We start from the raw sequence: 23,139 nt of genomic DNA on the forward strand, positions 1-23,139 counted from the left end.
TACAAGCCAATGTTGTAATTAGTATAAGGACGAGGAAGAATAAAATACTATTAGAGTAATTAAAGATGTAAAAAAAGCTCAAAACAACTCTTAATTGAAAACAGTGAATTAAATAAGTTGATTAATTAATAAAACAAAAGCAAAAGATTTGTTTGTTTGCACTGGTGCCATGAAAAAGAACTCAGTACAATTTGTATAGTGGTTGGCATTAGGAAGACTATCCAACTGTAGAAACCACAGCAAAGTGGACACTGGAACATGATGCAGTACCCAGACCACTTGGCTCCTGCAAACTGTGCAACCCATAGCAGCATGGAAGATCGATGTTAAAAGATGACGATGATGTTGTTTATGCACACATGTATATTATATATATACAGGAGTGTGTGCTTATGTGTATATAATATATATGTATACATGTATGTGTGTGTGTATGTGTATATATATATATATATATATATATATATATATATATATACATGTATATAGGGAGAGTTTATGAAAAAACAAAAGACAAAGACAGGTGGTGTACAAAACAAATAGATGTATTAGTATAACACTCAGGAATAGAAAAAAGTCTTTTACGTTTCGAGCTTACGCTCTTCTACAGAAAGGGATACAGAAAAAAACAAGGAGAGAAAAAAAATGTGTGTACTGGCTAACTATATATATTTATATATATATATATATATATATATATATATATATATAGAGAGAGAGAGAGAGAGAGAGAGAGATCTGTGTGTACACATATAAATATATATATATTAAAATGCAAAAGGAAAAGATAACCATAAATGAAATGAAAATAGAATTAAATCAATGCAGTGATGTCATCGTTTACCAGACATTTATTTTTGTTGTTGTTCTTTGTTATTATAATTAATCTAATGCAGTCTATGATGCAATTAGCTACGTATGCAAGTGTCCATATGTGTAGCGTATGAGATTTTGCATTTGTATATGTTTGTGAGTGAATTAGCATTGTGTGACTTTTATTGTGTGTGTGTGTGTGTTTATATATGCATATATGTGTGTGTGTGGTATGTGTGTGTGAGTGTTTGTGTGAGCTTATGAGTATAGATGAGCTTGTGTGAGAATATACAAGTATGATATATGTAGGTGTGTATATGAATCTATTATTTGTGATTATGTGCATGAGTGTGTGTGTGTGTGTGTGTTTGTGTCTTTCAAGATTTCCTAAACACTGACCTATAGTGTAAGCACATTGTTTGGGATGGTCTCACATAGACATAGTTATAAGGTGAGCAACCAACAACAATCTCCTCTTTCTCTCTCTCTTACTTACGTTTTCTAATATATCTCTGTCTCTTGTTTTTCTCACAACAGAGCCAGTCTGCTACATGTCACTGGAATCTATCATGCCATGTAAGTACAGCTGTGTCTTTTTCTTTTTTTTATGTTCTTTTGTCACATTCTCTTTTTTTTAAAACATTTTTTCCTTCCTATTTTAGTCTTTTCTTTTTGAATTTTTTTTTTCTATTTTACATTTCTCTTTTCTCTTTTATTGTAAATCTTTTCATCTCACCTCACATATTTTGATGTCCTTTTGTAAGGGACATCAATAGAATCAATATTTATTTCATCTCAACACAAATATAATCCATCAATGGTGGTGGGACAGTGTGTGTGTGTGTGTGTGTGTGTGTGTATGTATGACATGACTCAGTCATATTTTTTTCTTTGAGTAATTTGCTCTGTTGAACTTTATCTTAGGATTCAAACTTTGTAAAAGGTCTTTAAAACAATGAAACCTACTTAGAGTTGGGTCACTGGTGATAAATCAATGACATTGTATGTTACATGACACACTGTGCAGAGTGGGTGGATAAGGTAACATGTAAAAGACTTTAAAGGAATATAAAAATAACAATCTTCCTACATCATGTTTTGAAAAGCATGCATCTGTAGGCATTCATCTAAAACTAAAACACTTATATGTATAGATGCAAGCATGGATGTGTAGTAAGAATTTTGCTTCCCAAACACATGGTTCTGGGTTCAATCTCACCATGTTGCACTTTGGGGAAATGTTTTCCATGGTAGCCACAGTGGATTTGTTAGATGGAAGCTGAAAGGAGCCTGTCATATACACATATATACGTACACGTGTGTGTGCGTATCTAAATGTGCGTGTCTTTATGTTTGTGTCTGTCTCCTACCACTGTTTGGCCACCAGTATTGGTTTGTTACATCCCCATAGCATTAGTGGTTCAAGAACAAGAGATGGTAGGATAAGTATCAGGCTTGAGAATACAAGCACTAGGGTCAGTTTATTTGATTAAAACCCTTCAAGGTGTTACCGTAGCATGGCCACATCAATAATATAAAACTCTGCTGCCTTTCTCTATTATCTCCTTCTTGTCATATGCAATCTGAAGAAGGGCTGTCTGAAACATTGATTTCCCACTCTCCAACGTGTTCTTTCTGCCACTTTAAAAAAAATATAATACACATCTTTCTGATGCAGACCACCAAACACACAGCTGTGTTTGTGTGTGAAATATGAGATAGCATAGCATCTGAATCGACAGCAGAGTAACCAATTGCTTTCTCACAAATGTCCTTTATATCTGATATGTTACTTCAATGTATTTGAAGGATGCAGTTTGGTTTACAATGTCTTTTATGTTTCTCTTCCACAGCAGCAAGAAGCACCAATTCTTCGCCTGCATCCACAACGGGTTCTTTTGCACCAAGTAAGTATTTACTTCTTTTTTTTTTTTTTAATATTTGTGTGCATGGAATATAAGTGTGTAATTGTCTGCACTCATAATGTATGAAGGAAGTGCGTATGTGGGTTTTATGTATGGGTGTGTAGACATGTATATATGTGTGTGTGTGAGAGAGAGAGTGATTGATTGTGTGTGTGTGTGTGTGACTTAAATCCAAAAAGTGACAAATAGTAACAAAAATATTAAGAAGGTAAAACAGAGGCATGATGTTTAGAGGTTTTCTTGCTGACTCCACAACTCCCGATTATTTTAGTCTAACTGATCGCTCCAAGTACCTACTTTTCTATGACATCACTGCACTTCCTTTGGTACAAAAATCATCATTCCGTGATACAGAATGATGCTACTAAGTGGGTGAGATGATATCCTGAAATCACGATCATCATCACAGTTCTAACATCCATGTTTCCATGAGTCAGATGGAATACTTTTAGACAGATTCTCTGCAGCCATATACCTTTCATGTCATCAATACTCTCCATAAATGTGTGAACAAAATTCCTAGCAGGTGCAAACCCAATTTTTCAAGAGGATACTCAAAGTGTTTTTATTGCCCCAACCAAATTTATGGGGGAGCACTTGCATCCCCTGTTCTTGAACCTATGATATTCTATTTCCTAGCATATTTTTCATGAAAGACTAGATAGAAATAAACAGCATCACTTGTTCATTTACATTTCTCTTGTGATGTCAAGTAAAGGGGACTCACATACATACACACATGACAGGCTGTGGTAAATTTCTTGCAGTTTCCATCTACAAAATCCACTCACAGCGTAGACATTTGTCCAAGGTGCTGCTCAGTGGGATTGAACCAGAAACCATAAATTTGTGAAGGGAAGCTTCTTAGCCATACCCCCATGCTTGCAGCCAAATTATTATAAGTATTACATGATATTTACTGTCTTGTTCTATCTTTTTCAGCTTACAACAGTTACCCACCTTCGATGGCATCTAACCCAAGCTTCTTTGATCCCAGTAAGTGTCTTAGTATCACTCTTATCACCCCTGCCTACCCTACATATTTCTTTATGATTTGTTATTATATTTAGTTTCTTCAGCCCTCATCATCTCTGTGTTAGAACAATATCTAAAATATCTATTTTTAAACTCCTGTAGTGTACATGTATCTGTGCGTTTGTGTGAATACTTACATTCTGAGCTAAGCTAAGCTATGGGCAGTAATGCTTGTTACCATTTCCTCAGCAACAACCTGACCCTTAATGCAGTGCTTTTGAAGACAAATGGAGTGAAAACTCCCTTTCAAAGCAATTTGTTTAATCCAAGCTAGCATGCAAAAATCAAAGGAAAGAACAAACAAACGAACGTATGTACATACGTTGTACGTACATATATATATATATATATATATATATATATATATATATGATGGGCTTCTTTCAGTTTCCGTCAACCAAATCCACTCACAAGGCTTTGGTTGGCCTGAGGCCATAGTAGAAGACACCTGCGCAAGGTGCCACGCAGTGGAACTGAACCTGGAACCATGTGGTTGGTAAGCAAGCTACTTACCACACAGCGACTCTTGTGCTTATATATATTTATACATCTTTTTTTTTTCTTTTTTTGCTACAGCTAGTACATCAAGATGTACCCCATCACCATCTTATGAAAATAACAACGGAAGCAACGTCAACAACAACCACAACAGCAACATTACCAACAACATTCTCAGCGGCAGTAACAACTGCAGCCCAAGCAACAACACATTAATAAATAAGAAACAAAGATCGTGTAAGAAAATCTCTGGTAAGTTCACTCATCAATCTTCCACATTGATGTTATATTTATCATCATGATGAATGATGTTGTTGCCATAGTGATATCATCATCATTGTCATCATCAAATGATTTCAATTGGAATACATTTTCACACCTCAGAATGCTTATTTAGTTATCCCTAAGGGCAGAACTCCGACCTCACGGGCTTATGATCTCTTATTACTTTTAAATGATGTACTCAAGATGTCTTTATCCAAAGATCCAAAGTGCCTGGTGGTAAAGTGTGGTTTGGAGGTAATTTGGGCACTATTTTTAGCATGTTGACACCACACAAACCAACAACTTATTGCTTTGTGTAATATCCATGATGTTCAGTCTCATATCACCTCTGACTGAGCTGGCATATGACCAAGGTGATATGGTGCTGATGCTATGTTAAAATCACCCAGTACACCGTAAAATGGTTGGTATCAGCAAGGGCATCCAGCTATTGGAAACATGCCAAAACAGACAGTAGCACTTGGTGCAGTCTTCCGACCTGGTAGTACTTTTAAACCATCTAACCCATGCCAGCATGGAAAATGGATATCAAATGATGATGATATATGTGTGTGTGTGCATTGTTATTGTTTAGCCCCGAGTTGTCACTGATATCAAACAAACCTATGATCAAGCACATTCATACCACAATCATCTGTCTTTTTCCAAGAATAGTGTTACGGGGGGGGGGCTACATTATTTCAACTTGTCCTATCCTTTTCATGATGAAATAGAATTGTATGTTGTTCTGGTCTGTGTAGTTGAAATCCATTGTTCTGCCAATATATAGGTGTGTCTAAATATAGGTTGAAGGTAGCTTAATCACATAGATTACACTGTCAACGTCTATGGACAATGTCTGTCCAATAGACATTCTGAAACACCTGTTTATCTCTTTAATATCAATTAGCAACCTGTGTGTTTAGTTGTATGTATGTGTGTACATTATATATATATATATATAAGATACAAATTAGCGATAAAACCACTATTATGCAACTCAGTGATAGACATAAACCAATACATAAATAACAAATAATATAATAATTATTATATTATATATTGATCATTCATTTTTATACTTTCTGAGATCTAGTTATAAGTTATATGTTTTATAAAAATATATATTATTTGTTATTTATGTATTGGTTTATGTCTATCACTGTTTGAGTTGCATAATAGTGGTTTTATCTCTAATTTGTATTTTATATATTTATACTGTGAATAAATTGAATTTTCCCCAGTAAGTTTGGAGTTATACTCCCTATTATCATATATATATATATATATATATATAAAGGTATGTAGAAAAATACAACATGGACAAGAACGTATAACTCATAGAAGACGATACAATAAACATGGACAGGACATTCGAACCCCTCAGTCTTCAGTCAAGAACCGGATCATCGTAGTAATTTCGGCTGATTAATCTTGAGATTACTAGATCACGGCCAGCCCTCCAAGAAAAACTAAGCTGGAAGCGTAGATTTCCTGGAAGAAGGATCGAATGCATACGAACACCAGGACAGCAAAAGGGACAGATATAAAAAAAAACAAAAAACAATAATGGAATACACACATTTATACACATATGTATATATATATATATATATATAGATATATATATATACATATGTGTATGTGTTTGTGCAATATTTGGATCGATAATTTTTTCCCGTTACCCTCTAAAATTTGAGTCTATCAACTAGATTGTTTCTATAAGCACGTGTTCGTTTGCGTGTATGTGTCCGCACGTACATATATAGGTGTGTGGTAGTTTCTATAAGTGTCTTCCTGTCAACGACAGGGCTTCTACATACTCACCCAACCAGCTAAAAATAGCAGCCAAACTTCTCTCAGATCACACCTACGTTATATAAGAAAGGGAACATAGAACAATGTAGTCCTCGACACACAGGACCATAGCAAATAATGGATGAATGGGAAGGCCGTTCGCTACCCACCTCGGATTTAATGTGTAAAAGGGCACAGCATTTCCGAATTGGTTCCGGGTTTACTAATGTGATATTATAAGATTTTATTACATTGCGATTTTACTTTAGGCTTGTATAAGGCGGTAATTCTTTGTTATTGTCAATAAGTGCGCAGTGAGTCACAAAACAAATAATTAAGACATTTTAGATGTGGGGGCTGTCAGAGGTGTCTTTACCCTCTCTCGGGCGCTAACCCCGTTGTATATATATATATATATGTGTGTGTGTGTGTGTGTGTGTGTAAAAAAAAACACGGGATGGTCACGGCTGAAAAGCTTTTTATCACAGGTCTGTCTACTCGATCAGGGCTGACCTGAGACTAAACAAGTGTACTTAATCACCCGCGCCCTCATACATATAAATATACAAACACACACAGACGTACAAGCATTCACGTACACTTCACTTATTTTATATTACTCTGGTACACAAAAAATATTTTCAGTATTTAAACATTCTGATACACACACACACAGTGAATTGAGTAAATAGTTTTTAAAAACAACTGTATCTATTGGAGGAAAAAAGAATAAAACTAAAAGTAAAAATACTTCTTTGCTGACATCGTGGGTGTAGATGGAACAAAAGCCACCGTGTTGTCACTGATAAGGGAGTGCGAGAATGAAAGGAGAAGAAAGAAAGATGTAAAAAAACCGGAAGAAACACGAAATTGTGGTTACAATTTGACTCATCAAATGATGTTTGGTATGTCATAACCAGGGGACGTCACTCTGCTATTACTAGTGTACTATAACTTACACGATAACGGCCCTTATTAATTCAGCTTATAATTTGGCTACCACAGAATTGTGATAGACATTACGAATTGCAGTATATACCTTTAAGGCCTAAGATCAAATCCTACTAGGGTTGCATTGTATTCCATCTATCAGGAACAGAGAAAATGTGTATTCCTAATATACTGAAAGCTGATTATATTTTTCTTTGCGACAATGTAACATAATGATTCCCTGATGGGCTTTGTGTTGCTACCTCCTTTTTGAAACCCCTCTCTTTCAATTCTCCAATTGAGTTCTCTTCCATTTGTTTTACTTAGGAAACATTGAAACTGTAGTTTGGAATTGGGATGGCTTGTGTACTTATACCTTGCTATCTTATGGCTAGCATTAAGCTCAGTTTTTCCTTTTGGTTTCAAATTTCGGCACACACACCCCCACCCTCAAAAAAAAAAAAACAGCAATTGCAGAGGACGGGAATAGTAAATCAAATCAACCCCCAGTATTCAACTGGTATTTATTTTAACGACCTCAAAAGTATGAACTCACAACATAAAGACGAACGAAATGCTAGCAAGCATTTTGCCCAACTCTATCAGCCCACTGCCTTATCGGGCATTTTTAAATATTAATCTGCTTCTATGCTTTTTTTGGTTTTTCATTTCCACATGTTTTTTTTTTAATTATATTTTCTAAATATCAGTATGGCTGGTCCTAGTTCAATTCTTTAGGCTTTAGATCTGTTTATAATAATAATGATAATAATAATAATAATAATAATAATTATAATTATTATTATTATTATAATTATTATGATAATAATCCTTTCTACTAAAGGCACAAAATCTTGCAATTTGGGGGAAGGGTGCTAGTCGATTATATTGATCCCTGTTCTTGATCATGAAAGGATAATAATAATAATAATAATCCTTTCTACTGGAAGCACAAGAGGAAGGGAATGCGTCGATTACATCAGCGCCAGTGCATAACTGGTACTTATTTAATCAACCCCGAAAGGATGAAAGGCAAGGTCGACCTCAGTGGAATTTGAACTCAGAACATTGTGGCAGACGAAATACCACTAAGCATTTCGCCTGGCGTGCTAACAATACTGCCAGCTAGCCGCCTTCAATAATAATAATAATAATAATAATAATAATAATAAGTAGTAGTAGTAACTGTCCTTTTGGTATGCATTTCTATCTGATCTCTGCAGCTTACTAGAGCAAAGTATTGAACAGAGTTCTGTAAAAGTTAATTTGAACTGAGTCATCTGACACTGAATACCATCCTTTCAGTTTTATTGATGTAACAGGACATAATTGTTACATAGTAGCCACTTCTAACTTCAAACTGGCTTCCGATTTTTTTTCCTGAGTCATTAGTTTAATAGGATGTTACTTCATTGATTGAATGCACAGCCTGTTAATCTGTTGCTCAGAGATATATAAATATAAATTTGAGATATGTATATAATAAATTAGTTATGATCTTGTTGTTATTGCCTTGTCAATAAATTATCTACTTGCTAAGAGCTTTCAAAGATGCATGGTGTAAGGCATCTCTTACATGACAAAAAGGTAAAGGTTTGGGGGCTGGGAAGGCATCAGGTTACAAAACAACTCCTTGATAATTATTTACATTATTTACATTCGATGGATATTTCTCCTCATCTTGTTTGTTGTTAACACAACATTTCCCCAAGACACCTGAAGAAGGCTGGAGGGTATATCAGCCGAAATGTTGTGTTAACAACAAACAAGATGAGGACAAATATCTGTTGAATGTAAATAATGTAAATAATGTACATACTTCCTCATCTCTTAAATATAGAACTGTAACACCTTGATAATATATCTGTTTATGGTTAGCAGCAGGAAAAGCAACTTGCTGTAAACAATGCCTCGACAATATACTTATCTAACCCATGCTATAATAGAAAAACGTATATAAAGTGGAATCTTGAGAAGACTGATGTTTCTTCATTCCTAATATCTTCATATTCTGACAAAAACAAAAGTAAGAAAATAAAGAAAAAGCTTACTGTAAACTTCAGTTTTAAATCATTAACAGTTTTAGTTGAAGTCTTTAGTATGTTGTTTTAGACGAAGACACTGTACAGACAATATTAAAAGAATGAAGCTTAGAATTTAATGGCTTATAGTATTTGCTAGCTCTAGGGAGCAGGAACTGTTGTAGCAATTATAGAAATGACAAAGAGCTTATACAGAATTATTTATGTGGGAGTGATTACGTTAATGTGTTAAGGAGTGTAGGTTTGCTAATCAGTCAGATTTGGATGTTAGTGTAAGAGCTGCTACATCCCTGATAGGTTAGTTGTAGAGTTGTGTATGATTCACTTATATTTTATGAAAGAGTTGTAGCTGTTCTCAGCTAGAATAGTTACTGGTTTTGAAGAGAAAGTCTATCTTTGGAGATACACTTTTTACATTTGGCAGATGTATGTGATTATTATGAGAAATTGCAATTGTACAAAAGTCTAATTGACTTGGTATTGAGTACTTCACTGACAAGTTTGTGGGAAAGGTGTTTTAGTGGGGTTTTATTTTTTAGCAACTGTACTGGTTCTGCTACCCTTTGCTATTAAACTCTTTAATGATAACTGTAGACAAGTATCTACTTATGTGTTTCATAAATAATTTAAATATAAACTTGAGTAGCTATTGTCATCTTTTCCTGAAACTATGATTATAAAATTATCAACACAATAGCTTACACTATCATCAAACAGTCTGAGAGACAATTCTAAAAGTACTGTAAAATATTATTGTCTCCCAAAATTTATACATTCACACATGCATCAATCATCATCATCCTCACCACCACCACCACTACAAATTCTTTCAGACAGAATTTGTTCAGGCAGATTTTCTATGATTGGATGCCCTTCTTCTTGCCGACATTAATCCGTTTTCAAGCAAGGTTATCTCTCATGGTCAGATATTTTCTCCATGGAAGATTGGAAATAAACAACCTCACTTGTCTGGTGGTGATGCTCGTTTACAGCTGCAATATGATGTCAGAGAGAAAATGTATTTTATCTGTTTTCTTTCTTCATTTCTTTCTGTAGAAGAGCATAGGCTCAAAATGTCGAAATCTTTTCTATTTTTCCTGAGCATCAAACTAATACACCTTGTTCATTGTCCCTTCACCTGTCTCTGTCTTTTTTTTCTTTTTGTACAACTTGAACCATATATATAATGTATAACAGACTTCTTCTAGTTTCTGTCTTACAAATCCACTCACAAAGCTTTGGTTGGCCTAGGGGTATAGTAGAAGACAGTGGGACTAAATTTACGACCACATGGCTGAAAAGCAGGCTTTTTAACCACACAGACACAGCAGCATACAAAAAAATTGCTTCCATGAATTATGTACAATGCTGTATGTTCAAAAGAGGAAAAAACTATATAAATTATTATTTAATACATAAATTAAAATTTAAAAACAATTTAATAATTTTGCACTTGCTTTTATTAACATGATTACTTTTTTTTTTTATTTCAGAAGAAAGTCCTGACAAAATCTGTGGCATGACGTTCCAACAATTAATGTCGCATATTCCAGGTAAGGGAATATTCTATATCACCAGTGATTAAAGAACAATTTTGTTTAGTCTCTAGAACACTGATCCTTTAATTAGAAAAAAGATGATCAGTGTTAATTATGTTGGTTTCATGCATTGTTTTGCTCCTTATATTTGCTTATTGTGTATTATAGATTTAATATAGAGTTATAATTTTAAAAATTTTTGTTCCAAGATGATGTTGCTATGTTACTGCTTACTAGACTACCTAAAAATAGCAGCTATACCTCACTCAAATTCTAACCTACGATCTTGATTTAGGAAAGGATAATCCTTTCTATTATAGGCACAAGGCCCAAAATTTTGGGGGAGGGGACTAGTTGATTACAGCAACTCCAGAATTTTGGTGGTGCTTAATTAATTTATTGACCCTGAAAAGATGAAAGGCAAAGTTGACTTCAGTGGAATTTGAACTCAGAATGTAGCGATGGGCGAAATATCGCTAAGCATTTCATCCAGCGTGCTACATTCTTCATTCTGTAACTGTATTTCGGGGATTCATGAAGATGCTCTTTTTAAGACTTCTTTATATCTAATATGAGAATGAATTGGTATACAGGCCCGTTATGAAGATAAGAAAGTATGTGTTTCAGTGAATAAAATTACTGAAAGATTTATTGCTACTGAGAAGGGATATCCCTGTAAAATACTTGTTCTATGCATTAAGTCAGCAAAATGTCCCATTCATTTGTTAGTAACTCAATCTTAGGTTTCATACTTTGTATCATTTACTAAATATTGACTTGTTTTAGTCTGCCACTCATTGAATTTCATAACAAAAGGTGGGTGTAATCAAATGGAGTAATCCTGTGGCGGCGAGCTAGCAGAATCGTTAGCACACCGGGCGAAATGCGTAGCTGTATTTTGTCTGCCGTTACGTTCTGAGTTCAAATTCCGCCGAGGTTGACTTTGCCTGTCATCCTTTTGGGCTTGATAAATAAAGTACCAGTTACGCACTGGAGTTGATGTAATCGACTTAATCCCTTTGTCTGTCCTTGTTTACCCCCTCTATGTTTAGCCCTTTGTGGGCAATAAAGAAATATATTTCTCATTTATTCCTGAAGAGATGAAAATTTAGATGCATGAGGGAGTTAAACATACTCTATAGAGAGACAAAACTAAACATTGTAGAACATTTAGATCAACATTTAATTAGATTTGCAAGCTTTCCAACCCCTTCTCTTTGTTTAATCTAAGATTAATGCTATTTATGAAGTCATAATCTGTTGTTATCTTTTCTTTAATTTAATTCTCTAATGTTCATATTTTAAATAATATTTATGTTATTTTTCCTTTTTTTCTTTTCAATTATAGAGTCTGGACATATTCAGTTATGGCAATTCCTAATTAAGCTTCTGTGTGACAAAACAAACAATAATTGCATTCGTTGGGAAGGAGATGAAGGTCATTTCACTATTCTGAACCAAGAAGAGTTAGCTAAGCGATGGGGTGAACGTAAGCGACGTAAACAGATGACTTATGAGAAACTCTCCCGTGCAATTCGGTATTATTATGATAAAAACTATGTACATAAAATTCATGGAAAGAAAGCAACTTATAAATTTAATTTTGATGAGTTGCTGAAATCATCGAGCCGTCCAAGCCATCAGTCAAAGAATAAGGAAACTGATGAATCAACAACCATGGTTCAGTCATATGATATTTCGAGTTTCCCTGCCACAATGCCTGTAACACCAGCTTCTTCATCGTCTCCTTCTTCATCGATGCAAAGTACTTCATCAGGTATAGTTTTCAATAGTAAAAGACCACTGAATACATCCTCTCCCTATGGCTCCGAGTTACCTGAGTATTCACCACCTCTGACCAGCAAGAAACAAAAATTACCCTATATTCCAAATATGTCGCAGCCTTGTTACAGCCTGGAGCAACATTTCAATCAGAATAGTCCCTATCTAGATGCATCAAGCCTTTTCAATGAAGAGAATACACAAACTTACTATTGACTCGGAACCTGAAAATGAACTTTGGCTAATGAATTCTGGAAACTTGTAACTCACTACCAGTATGTCTTTTGGTATGGAATACTGGTTTAAAGGGCTGGAGGTTATAGCCAGCTATGGTGAAAACAAAAATACGAAGAAAGGAATTGTGATGTATGCAAGAAAAGTAGAACTTTTCATGATATCCAACTGTGGATAGTAAAGTATCTGCTATTTACTTTGCTCAATGAAAACCACTTGTTTCATTTATGATATTTGTCAAGTCATTAATGAAATAAGCTTAATGAGTTAAAAGCATCTGACTCTTGTTGGACATTTCGAAGAGTACTATTATATTAATGTTGTAAGTTCAAACACTGCCATACATTTCTTTTGTAAAAGAGTTTGTTTGTAAACCAATAGAAAAATGGTTGTTATAAAATGATTTATTGAGGGGAAAAAATTAGAAAAAAAAAGGAAACCATGTAAACTATTTTTAGATAACCTAAAAATTGTTTACTTAAGGAAGATAAACGTACACTGCTGAGCATCATTGCATAAGTGTATTTATGTTCAGAAAGTTCATATATATAATTTGAAAATATCAATTTGAATGACTCTGGACTTGTGATAAGCAATATAAGTTTATTCTATCCTGAGGACTAAGCAAACTTACTTTTTTATCCAACACCAACATATTTTGCTGCCGTTTTCTATATTTACTAGGAAATTACTCGATTTTTGTATGTTATCTGAAATAAAGATGGGACGGGAACCCCAAAGAGTAACTCCTATTTTTCCAACAAATTGTGCCTTTTGTCAAGCAAATGTTGAACCAGATGGCAGTGCTATGTGTTCTGAGATATAATATCCATGCTTTCATGAGCACATGTTCTATCGAAGATAAACCAGTTGTTTTTCTGTTTCTCTACATGCCACTTACTGAAAATCTGAAGCTGACAATTATGTACATACGACTATGTGAGTGTTTATATGTGTGTATGAATGCATCTGTTTGCAAGTATTTGAATGTTTGTGTTTTTTTTTTTATGGTTAAGTGTATTTATATGCATTTATTTTTTTATACAATTGTATGTGTACTGTTTATTCTCTTATCAGATTGTATCTGTGTCAGAAAAAAAGATTATTGGTTAATGTTTTTATATTTTCATGATAAAATAGTAATTAACAATTGAATTTTTTTAACAAATTCCGATTTATTTAAAGAAAGTAAAACCGAAAAAAAATATGAGTCATTTTTTAATTATTTTTTTAATTAAATGTTGTCCATGTTGGATTGTTTATGCCAGCTGTAGGTTAATTAATTCCTGCTCTAATTGCAGTCAAAAATGTAGATACATTATTTGATTATGGTAAGCAATTAAATAGAACCTGTTAGATTGCTGGACGATCATGCTAGCAGCTGAGTTGATTTCTCTAATTCCACAATTGAAAACAGCTTACCAGATATTTATAACAATCTATATTTATACTGACCTTAATATTTATCATGTCCAGATCAAATTATCTTGTTATATTTGGATATAACATTTGTTGCATCCTTAATTGCAAAGAATGTTAGATTTATCCAATATCATTTAATTTATAATCTTTTCTTTTTTTACTCGGTATTTGAGCAATGTTCTAATAGTAAGTCTTGCAGTTACTGTTAAACATTAGCATCCTGTTATTCTGAAGCTGTGATTGTCCAAACAATTGTGATGTTCTGCAATTGTGATACCTCTGCTGATTTCATTGTTTCTTATACAGCTTCAGCTTGAGTGAAAATAAAAAAAAAGAATTATACAAATTACTTTTATCTGCTCTCTTACATGCATGCATACACACTCACACACATATATGTCCATGCATATACATATACATTCATATATATATATATATATATATATATATATATGTATGTATGTTTGTATATGTGTCTGTGTGTGTATGTATATATATATGTATGCATATATATATATATATTATATATATATATATATATATATATATATATATATATGCATACACACATATATATGTATACATATGTAAGAATATATATATCTGTGTGTGTATATGTATATATATATATATATATATATATATATACATATATGTATGTATATATATATGCATTTATGTATATATAATACATACATATGTATATGTACATACATACATATATATATAATGTATATATACATATGTGTATATATATATATATAATGTATATGTACATATGTGTATATATATATATATGTAATGTATATACACATATGTGTGTATATATATGTATATACATACATATCTATTTATATACATACACGTGTATATATGTATATGAATATGTATGTGTATATATATGTGTATATATATATATATGTGTGTGTGTGTGTATGTGTGTATACATATGTATATACATACATAAGTATATATTATACATTTGTGTATATGTATATATATGTATACATATGTATATGTGTGTGTGTGTATATATATATACACACACACACACACACAGTATATATTCATATGTACTCATAAATACATGCACACATACCCACCCACACACACACCTTTCTTCTCTGTGCCTGCATGTTATTCAATCGTCTTCCTACATTTGATCTCGGCTAAACATTCAACATGCTGGAAAAGACAACTGTGAGAAAAGAAAAGACAAAAAAAAAATAACTAACAAAAATAACTATTTTAAATGATCAGCAACAAAGAAAAAGAAAAATCAACCATTTTGGGAAAGTTGATTTTTATATAAAAAATACCATTCTATTTTATATATTTCCATTTTTTGTATCATGTGATGTCAAAAATATTTTCCTTTCATTCGAAATGGATAAATTATAAAGAATGGATTATAAAAAAATCAATACATGGGGAAAATTATAACATATTTTTGTATATAAATCATTGTATAAAGAAAAAAATCCCAGAACAATCAAAATTATTGTAGAAAAACCTTCTTTAAGGAATAAAATAAATCTGTAACAAAGTTCATTGGAGTTTTTTCCTTTTTTTTTTTTTGTGAATTGTTTTATTTCTTGGATCTTTTGAATATTCTTCCAGCCACTTGATTATTTTAAATTTTCACCAGACTCTTTCTCTTTTTTCTTTTTGCATTTTCTTCATTGATATAGCTTTGCATTGTGATGATGAAAATTACATTTCCTTTTCCTCTTCTACTCTCTTTTACTCGTTTCAGTCATTTGACTGTGGCCATGCTGGAGCACCGCCTTTAGTCGAGGAAATCGACCCCAGGACTTATTCTTTGTAAGCCTAGTACTTATGCTATCGGTCTCTTTTGCTGAACTGCTAAGTTACGGGGATGTAAACACACCAGCATCGGTTGTCAAGCGATGTTGGGGGGTGACAAACATATACACACACATATACATATACATATATTCAACAGGCTTCTTTCAGTTTCACTCTACCAAATCCACTCACAAGGATTTGGTCAGCCCGAGGCTGTAGTAGAAGACATTTGCCCAAGGTGCCACGCAGTGGGACTGAATCCAGAACCATATGGTTGGTAAGCAAGCTACTTACCACACAGCCACTCCTATGCCTACACTGTTCATTTACTTTATGCAAGAACTATAGAATGTCATTTTGTTATTTTGAACTAGTATTGCTTCTGTTGCCAATAAAAAGTTTTTACCCAATATGTCGGCGATTTGCGATACCAGTGATTTGTTGATGCCTCTTTTTCTATATCAGTAGCTGCAAAATTTGTCTAAGCATGCTGTTGAATACTTGCAACTGATAATGCTCTAAGAAGTGGGAATCTAGATTTAGTAATTCCACTATCGCTGCTGGACGCTTTTTATCTGCTTTTGACATACTTCTGTGATTTTTGATATTATATGTCTATATGAAGTGCTTTCTCGAGGCGAATACCATTCTTGTTTGGTTTTTACAGTGTATCTACATTAAGTATGATCAAAAGCAAAAAACAAAAGACAGAGAGAGGTGAGGGAACAACCAAACAAATTATATTAGTTTAACGATCAAGAAGAATGGAAGTATCTTTGACGTTTCATGCCTATGCTCTTATGCAGAAATGAATGAAGAGAGAAAACCAATATGTGTTTATGAATTTACAAACCACGATGAACTTCCATCTCGGTGCTATAGCAGAAGGCACTTATCTAAGATGCCATGAAGTGCGCTTGAACTTGAAACCGTGTAGTTGTTAAGCGAACTTCTCAACCACAATGTATATCCCTATAAGAGAGACAGATGGAAATGAACAGAACGGCTTCACTCTAAAGACCTTGCTCTTCCTCTGACTTGTAGATAAAGAAATAGTTGATTTAATCAGCCCTTGTCTAGTACTTATTATATCGGCTTCACAGTGATAGAAGGTAAATTCGCTCCTAGTAAAATTTAAACTCACAATTTTTGCTCCTTGATCCTACATTTTTCAAAACTTGATTCCGTCTGTAATATAGTTTCAAGAGTTGGCACAAGGTCAGCAATTTTAAGGGGAAGGGTAAGTTGAATGCATCGACCTCAGTACTTTACTGGTATTTATTTTATCATCACCAAAAAGGATGAAAAGCAAAGCTGACGTCGGTGGAATTTGAACCCAGAACGTAAAGAGCTAGATGAAACGCTGCTAAGCCAAAGTTATGTGGCAACAACTAGTAGAGGAATAGATGTTGACGCTTTGGAGGTTCGTGAAGTAAAAGTTGAGTCGAGGAAGCTGAAAGAATGTGAGAAACTATTAAAAAAGGAGGGAAACACGTTAAAATTAACGCCGCCTGAGAAACTCACAAGCAGTGTAACCAAGAGAACAGTCATTTTTAAAACGCTAAAGGTATCAAGCAAGAAGATTGAAATAGCAACGATTGAAGCTATTGAGGGATACTTGAAAGAGATAAAGAAACTAACGACGTTTATTACAAGAGGAAAGAAGTATGACGCAGTGGAGGTGCGTTTCGCGACGGAAAATGAAGCGTTCCACTGAAACTATAAGAACGGAAGAATGGGTACTTTTGCCGACGTACTGTAGCAAGCGTGTTGCCAGGGTGAGAGTCGGCAAAGTACCCCCAGAAATAAAGGAAACATGGCTGATGGCAGCCATAGTGTTTAATATGGAAGAGGAAGCCAAAATACTCAAGGCGACGAGAACCTAAAGGTTGAATTGTTGGGGGTGTGGCATAGAGATGGCCATACAAGCGAGTTTGGAAGATCTAAACAGAATTGCAGAGGAAATTGTTTTTCTCGAGGATATAAGGCTGAGAGTGGTGGTGGAGGGTAGGCCTCCCATATGCTACTTATGTAGAGAGAAAGGCCACATGAAGGTGATAGTGCCCACAGAGAGAAAAGGAACAACAGATGAAACAGACTGAGGAGCAGGAGAGTGTGGACCAAGTGGTGCACGACGATGTAAAGGAGACGGCAAGAACAGAGGAATTCACGGTAGTCAAAAAGAGAAAGAGAAGTGAAAGAGTGAGCTCTCCACCAGAAAAAGAGAAAAGAAGTGGTTAAGGAGGTAGAGAAAGAGGTTGAGAATAAAGTCGAAAAGGAAGAAGGTAAGAGGATGGTTGACAAGGAGATTGAAAAGGAGCTTGAAGAGGAGCTCGAGGAGGGGTTTCAGAAAGAGGAGACCGCAGCAAAGACACTGGTTATACCAGTGGAGGAGAAAGATTTAGGCAAACAACAGCATGAAGGTGAAATGGCGACCCTGTTCAGAGTGGAGGAAGATAAGGAAAAAGAAAAGGTACTAAAAGTAGAGCAAGGAAAAGGAAAACAAATAAGAAAGGCAAAAAAGCACAGGTGGAATTTTGAAACATACGCAAAGAACACAGAAACTGAGAGAAAAATAATGAAATTTAAATCCATTATAAGGGTGAAGTTACCCACTGATATCTATTCGGAAAATGTGAAGGCTATTGTAGTCGATAAGGAGGGATATAATAGGCTGCAAGACATGTGTGGAAGTGGCATTCATCCGCAAGGAGTTGTGGTGGAATTTGATGAATTGCCGCCAGATTAAAAAGAACTTGAAATCTTTATGAAACATGAAAAAAGTAAAAAAAAAAAAAAAATGTAAGTAAAATTGTTTTATTTAAAAAAAGAGAAAAAAACCGATGATAATGAAAAAAAAACAAAGAAAAAAGAACAATTGTAAACTGCATTTAAACGTTCAAATGGTACTGCATGGGAGTTGGGCTCATGCAGCCATTTCATTTTCATTATTATATAACAGCTTTCTCATTTTCATTCGTTTAATGCTTTTTTTTGTCCCCACTGTGGTGTTCTGTCGGTCCTTGTGCTGTCCCCTATGTGATGGCCATAGTGCCAAAATAAAGTAAGTAGGCGGTCAGAGATAGTTGTTTACGGGTTTACTAAGTATACTGTATACTGAAGTGGGCGCTACAACAAAGGTCAATAATGGCCTTCGATTTTTTTTTTTTTTTGCATGGTATCTGCAACTGGTTGGGAGGAGTAGAGACACTATAATTCGCGGGTTATCTCCAGATCAGAATCCAGCCCAGATATCAAGTCTACCACTCAAGAACGGACACATTTCACCTGATAGCCTTCCATAATATTTTCGTCTGTCCCAAATCTACTCACAGACCTTGAGTTGACCTGAAGCTATGATTGTAGACATTTGTCTAAGAGTCGTGCAGTGTAATTGAAAAGGATTATTTTATTCATAATCATACGGTCTCATTCATAGTATTTTTACGAACGAACAAGGAATCTGCTACACGTTTGATTGATCTGTTAAATATTATAGGCTCGTTCTCTTTAAATTACATCCTGCCGTTTTTAAGAAAGGAAAGAAATATTGGATAATGTAATCCCTGATACACACAAGACTAAGGCATGTTTATGGCTCGAACATCTTTGATAATAAATACGCTGGATCAGAGCTGACCTAAGGCAATAACATGTTTCTTTGTCCTGTGGTTTGTTATTCTTTTAACAGTAAAGTATTTCTTAGGTCTGTCATGAACTCCAGGACTCATAAACCAGAAGCTTAACCCAGTTTTCGTAGTGATAGAGATTGCAATACTCCACCCCCACTGAACGGGACGCCAGTCCGTCGCAAGGTTATCTTCCCAGTTATTGCTGGAATTCATTTACAGCTGCGTGGACTGAAACAACGTGAACCGAAGTGCTTTACTAAAGAATTCAACGCACTACCCGGTCCGGGAATCGAAACCACTAATTTACAATCGCGAGTGCAACACCCTAAACCATTAATCCACACACCTTCACGGAAAAATATATTTCCAGATTCCACCTCAAACGCAGTTCTCACCTACCCTTATTTCTTACCACAAGATTCTGTTATTCTTACTTATGTTACATCTATTACAGAACCAAAATCTTTTATTTGACTCTTTCTGATATAGAATAAATTTTTTAGCACTAATTTGTCGACCGAGAATGTCATTTGGGATTCTATAAACCTCTATGCCAACTTCTCTCAAAATGGATTCGCTGAATCGACCGAAACGCATGATTTAATGACGATCCAAATAAACGAACCTTCATATGATCACTCAAATTACTAGGAACAACAGGTTATTCACATACCAGTCTTACATGCATCAAATCACGTCCCAGCTCTATATATTCTTAAGAAGACGTAGTAGTATAAAAATATCTCAATAAAAATTGGGTCAAAATTAACATTAGAAAATTTCCATGAACAATCCTGAGAAAACGAAAATACTGAAAGCAGTAGCCTCGAGATATCTAACAACCAATGTATACATTTTATTATCTCCGGGTTAGTAGCGTACATCCAATGGCAATTGTTAATTCTGGTAGTTAAACCTTTTAAGAATGATTATTTAATTTGAAAGATTACAATTTAAAACGTGACCGTTACAATACATATCTTTGTAGTGGAGAAATATTCTCAGTATACACCCTGAATATAAAAGTATGGATGTGAAAAGTGACGTATTTACAGTGTAAAAAGCTTTTAAATTTTGTCACACAATTTGCTGAAAAGATCGTCTATGCAGCCTCAAGGAAATTTGATGTCATTGAGAGCATCATTAGGTTATATGGAAGAAGAAAAAATCTGTGAAGCATTTTTGCAAGAATTAATGAACAAAAGCAAAAGACGTAACAATTTCTGTGTTTGTGTTTTATGTTTTAAAATTTCCAGCAACATTATGTTGGTTTCGTGAAAATATAGAAAGAAAAACTGTGGTTGTAATCAAGGATCGCATTGTATGAGAGGATGAATTATATGAGCGATTATTAGCTACAAAAGGTGGGGTTTGTTCTATATTTGAGATCGGTTAGTAGCTGAGTAAAATATAGATTGACCAAAGGCTTAAGAGTGGAGGCGCGTGGCTTAGTGGTTAGGGTGTCAGCATCATGATCGCAAGATTGTGGTTTCGATTCCTAGACCGGGCGACGCGTTGTGTTCTTGAGCAAAACACTTCATTTCACGTTGCTCCAGTCCACTCAGCTGGCAAAAATGAGTAACACTGCGATGGACTGGTGTCCCATTCAGCTGGGGAACACATACGCCATTGAAACCGGGATTCCGGGCCCATGAGCCTGGCTAGGCTTTAAAAGAGCGCATTTATTTAAAGGTTTAAGAACAACGTTCTTGTTATTGAGACAGTGTAGAAAGTACGTTGCTATTGCTTCACGATCAGAATGTCATAGGTTCAATTCCTGGCCAGGGTGATGCGTTGTAGCCTTGAGCAAGGCACTTCATTTTACAATGCTCCAGTATACTCAACTGTAAATGAGTATCAGCCTAGAGCTGGTTTATCACTTTCTCTCTCCCCTCCCTCTCTCTCTCCTTCTCTCTCCCCTACCGCTCTCTCTGTCACATTCTAGATATTCCATTGGGTTAAGGGCTGTGGGTGTCTATATCTACTCACGACTATAAAGTTACCTAAAACAATTGGCGGAAGCGTGGTACAATCTACTGAATCATATTTGTTTGCGAGAGACGGCTAAACACAGCACACTGAACTACAATGAATGCCCCTATCTAGGTTTTTGTCAAACAGCTACACTTTCCATTCTGCTTTAATCCTGTTTCCGATGAAGCTATAAGGTGTTACCCAGACACTCAACTATAAGTCCACTGCATCTTATAGCAGAAAGAACTGTAAGCTAATGAGGTTCATAAGATTTGTGTTTATTCCTTTGTCATCTCATTTTCTTATTACCACTTTGTATCTGACTAACGCTTCGTTTGGAAGCATAAGCATATTAAATTCTATACCAGTTTCGCAATGCTTAAGCAACACACACACACCACACACACACACACACACACACACATATATATATATATGCATACACACATGTACATGCATGTGTATTTGTGTAGAATTACATTTTAAATTCTTTCTCATATTTGGAATAATCTTCTAGATCACGCCATATATTGTAATGGAGCAACATGAAAGTAAAATGTTATAGCAGCAGCTTGTTAAACATCCCATCCCTTCATTGTTTCGTACAGTTTCTGTTTACTGTTTGACCGCCTCTTGCTTCTTCTGCATTATCCCATCTGTGTGACTGCGAATAAACACAAGCTAATTATTACATGATTATCATTATAATTGCATTGCAATGTATTATACACTGTATTGAATTACAGGGTGGAGTTTACAGGTGCTGTACTAACCATAATGATGTATTCGTGTTTAGTAAACGACCACTGATAACCAACTGGTGTAGCGTAAAAGCTTCTGCATTGTGGTATGCTGAAGTAAAAACTAGAATAAACCTAATGTGCGCAGCAGGCTTCAAACTATATTTTCGTCTCTTCAATGATTTCATACTTAATATGAATTTGCTTTTGGTTTCGAATTGAGTGTCCCCATTTATTCCTCTCTTTCAGCACCTGTTCGATCCTCTGCTGCCAATTAGCAACACATCAAGGTATACTTCACTTAAGCCTTTACGATTGGCTGAACGGTTGAACGGTGAGAAGATGAGGATGGGCTTATAATCGACTCTCTTTCATGCATACACATTCATACAAACGCATACAAGCCTTCATACCTAAGTCAGCAGAAAAAGCATGGAATGATAAAAGGGACAGAAGATGGGTAATGGAGCGAGTTTAAATAATATTGGGGTGTCCGGAAAGTTCGTGCCGATTTTTAAAGGAAAGAAAAGGGTCAATAAATACTTGCCATTACATTTTCAATTAACCAAATATGAACCATTTTGTTGCACAACGCGTCTCCATCTTTCTTTTGACTTGAAAATACCCTCTTCCCAGAATTGAGGTGGTTTCATAGCAAAGAATTCATCAAGGTATCTTTTTACGTCATCTAAGGAATTAAAATT

At 34.7% G+C, this 23,139-nt stretch overlaps 1 protein-coding gene across 1 annotated transcript in view; it reads left to right on the top strand.

The window, feature by feature from the left end:
* Positions 1 to 13,340, top strand: part of LOC115211623 (Friend leukemia integration 1 transcription factor) — a 42,020-nt gene extending 28,680 nt beyond the window's left edge. The window contains exons 6-11 of the mRNA XM_029780241.2: positions 1,351 to 1,389; positions 2,667 to 2,720; positions 3,681 to 3,734; positions 4,350 to 4,523; positions 10,798 to 10,857; positions 12,191 to 13,340. Coding sequence (XP_029636101.1) covers positions 1,351 to 1,389; positions 2,667 to 2,720; positions 3,681 to 3,734; positions 4,350 to 4,523; positions 10,798 to 10,857; positions 12,191 to 12,840 — 1,031 coding nt within the window. The 3' untranslated portion in view covers positions 12,841 to 13,340. The remainder of the gene's footprint in view (positions 1 to 1,350; positions 1,390 to 2,666; positions 2,721 to 3,680; positions 3,735 to 4,349; positions 4,524 to 10,797; positions 10,858 to 12,190) is intronic.
* Positions 13,341 to 23,139: the final 9,799 nt, after the last annotated feature.

Source organism: Octopus sinensis, linkage group LG5, assembly GCF_006345805.1.
Source record: "Octopus sinensis linkage group LG5, ASM634580v1, whole genome shotgun sequence".
NCBI classification, from domain to species: Eukaryota; Metazoa; Mollusca; class Cephalopoda; order Octopoda; family Octopodidae; genus Octopus; species Octopus sinensis.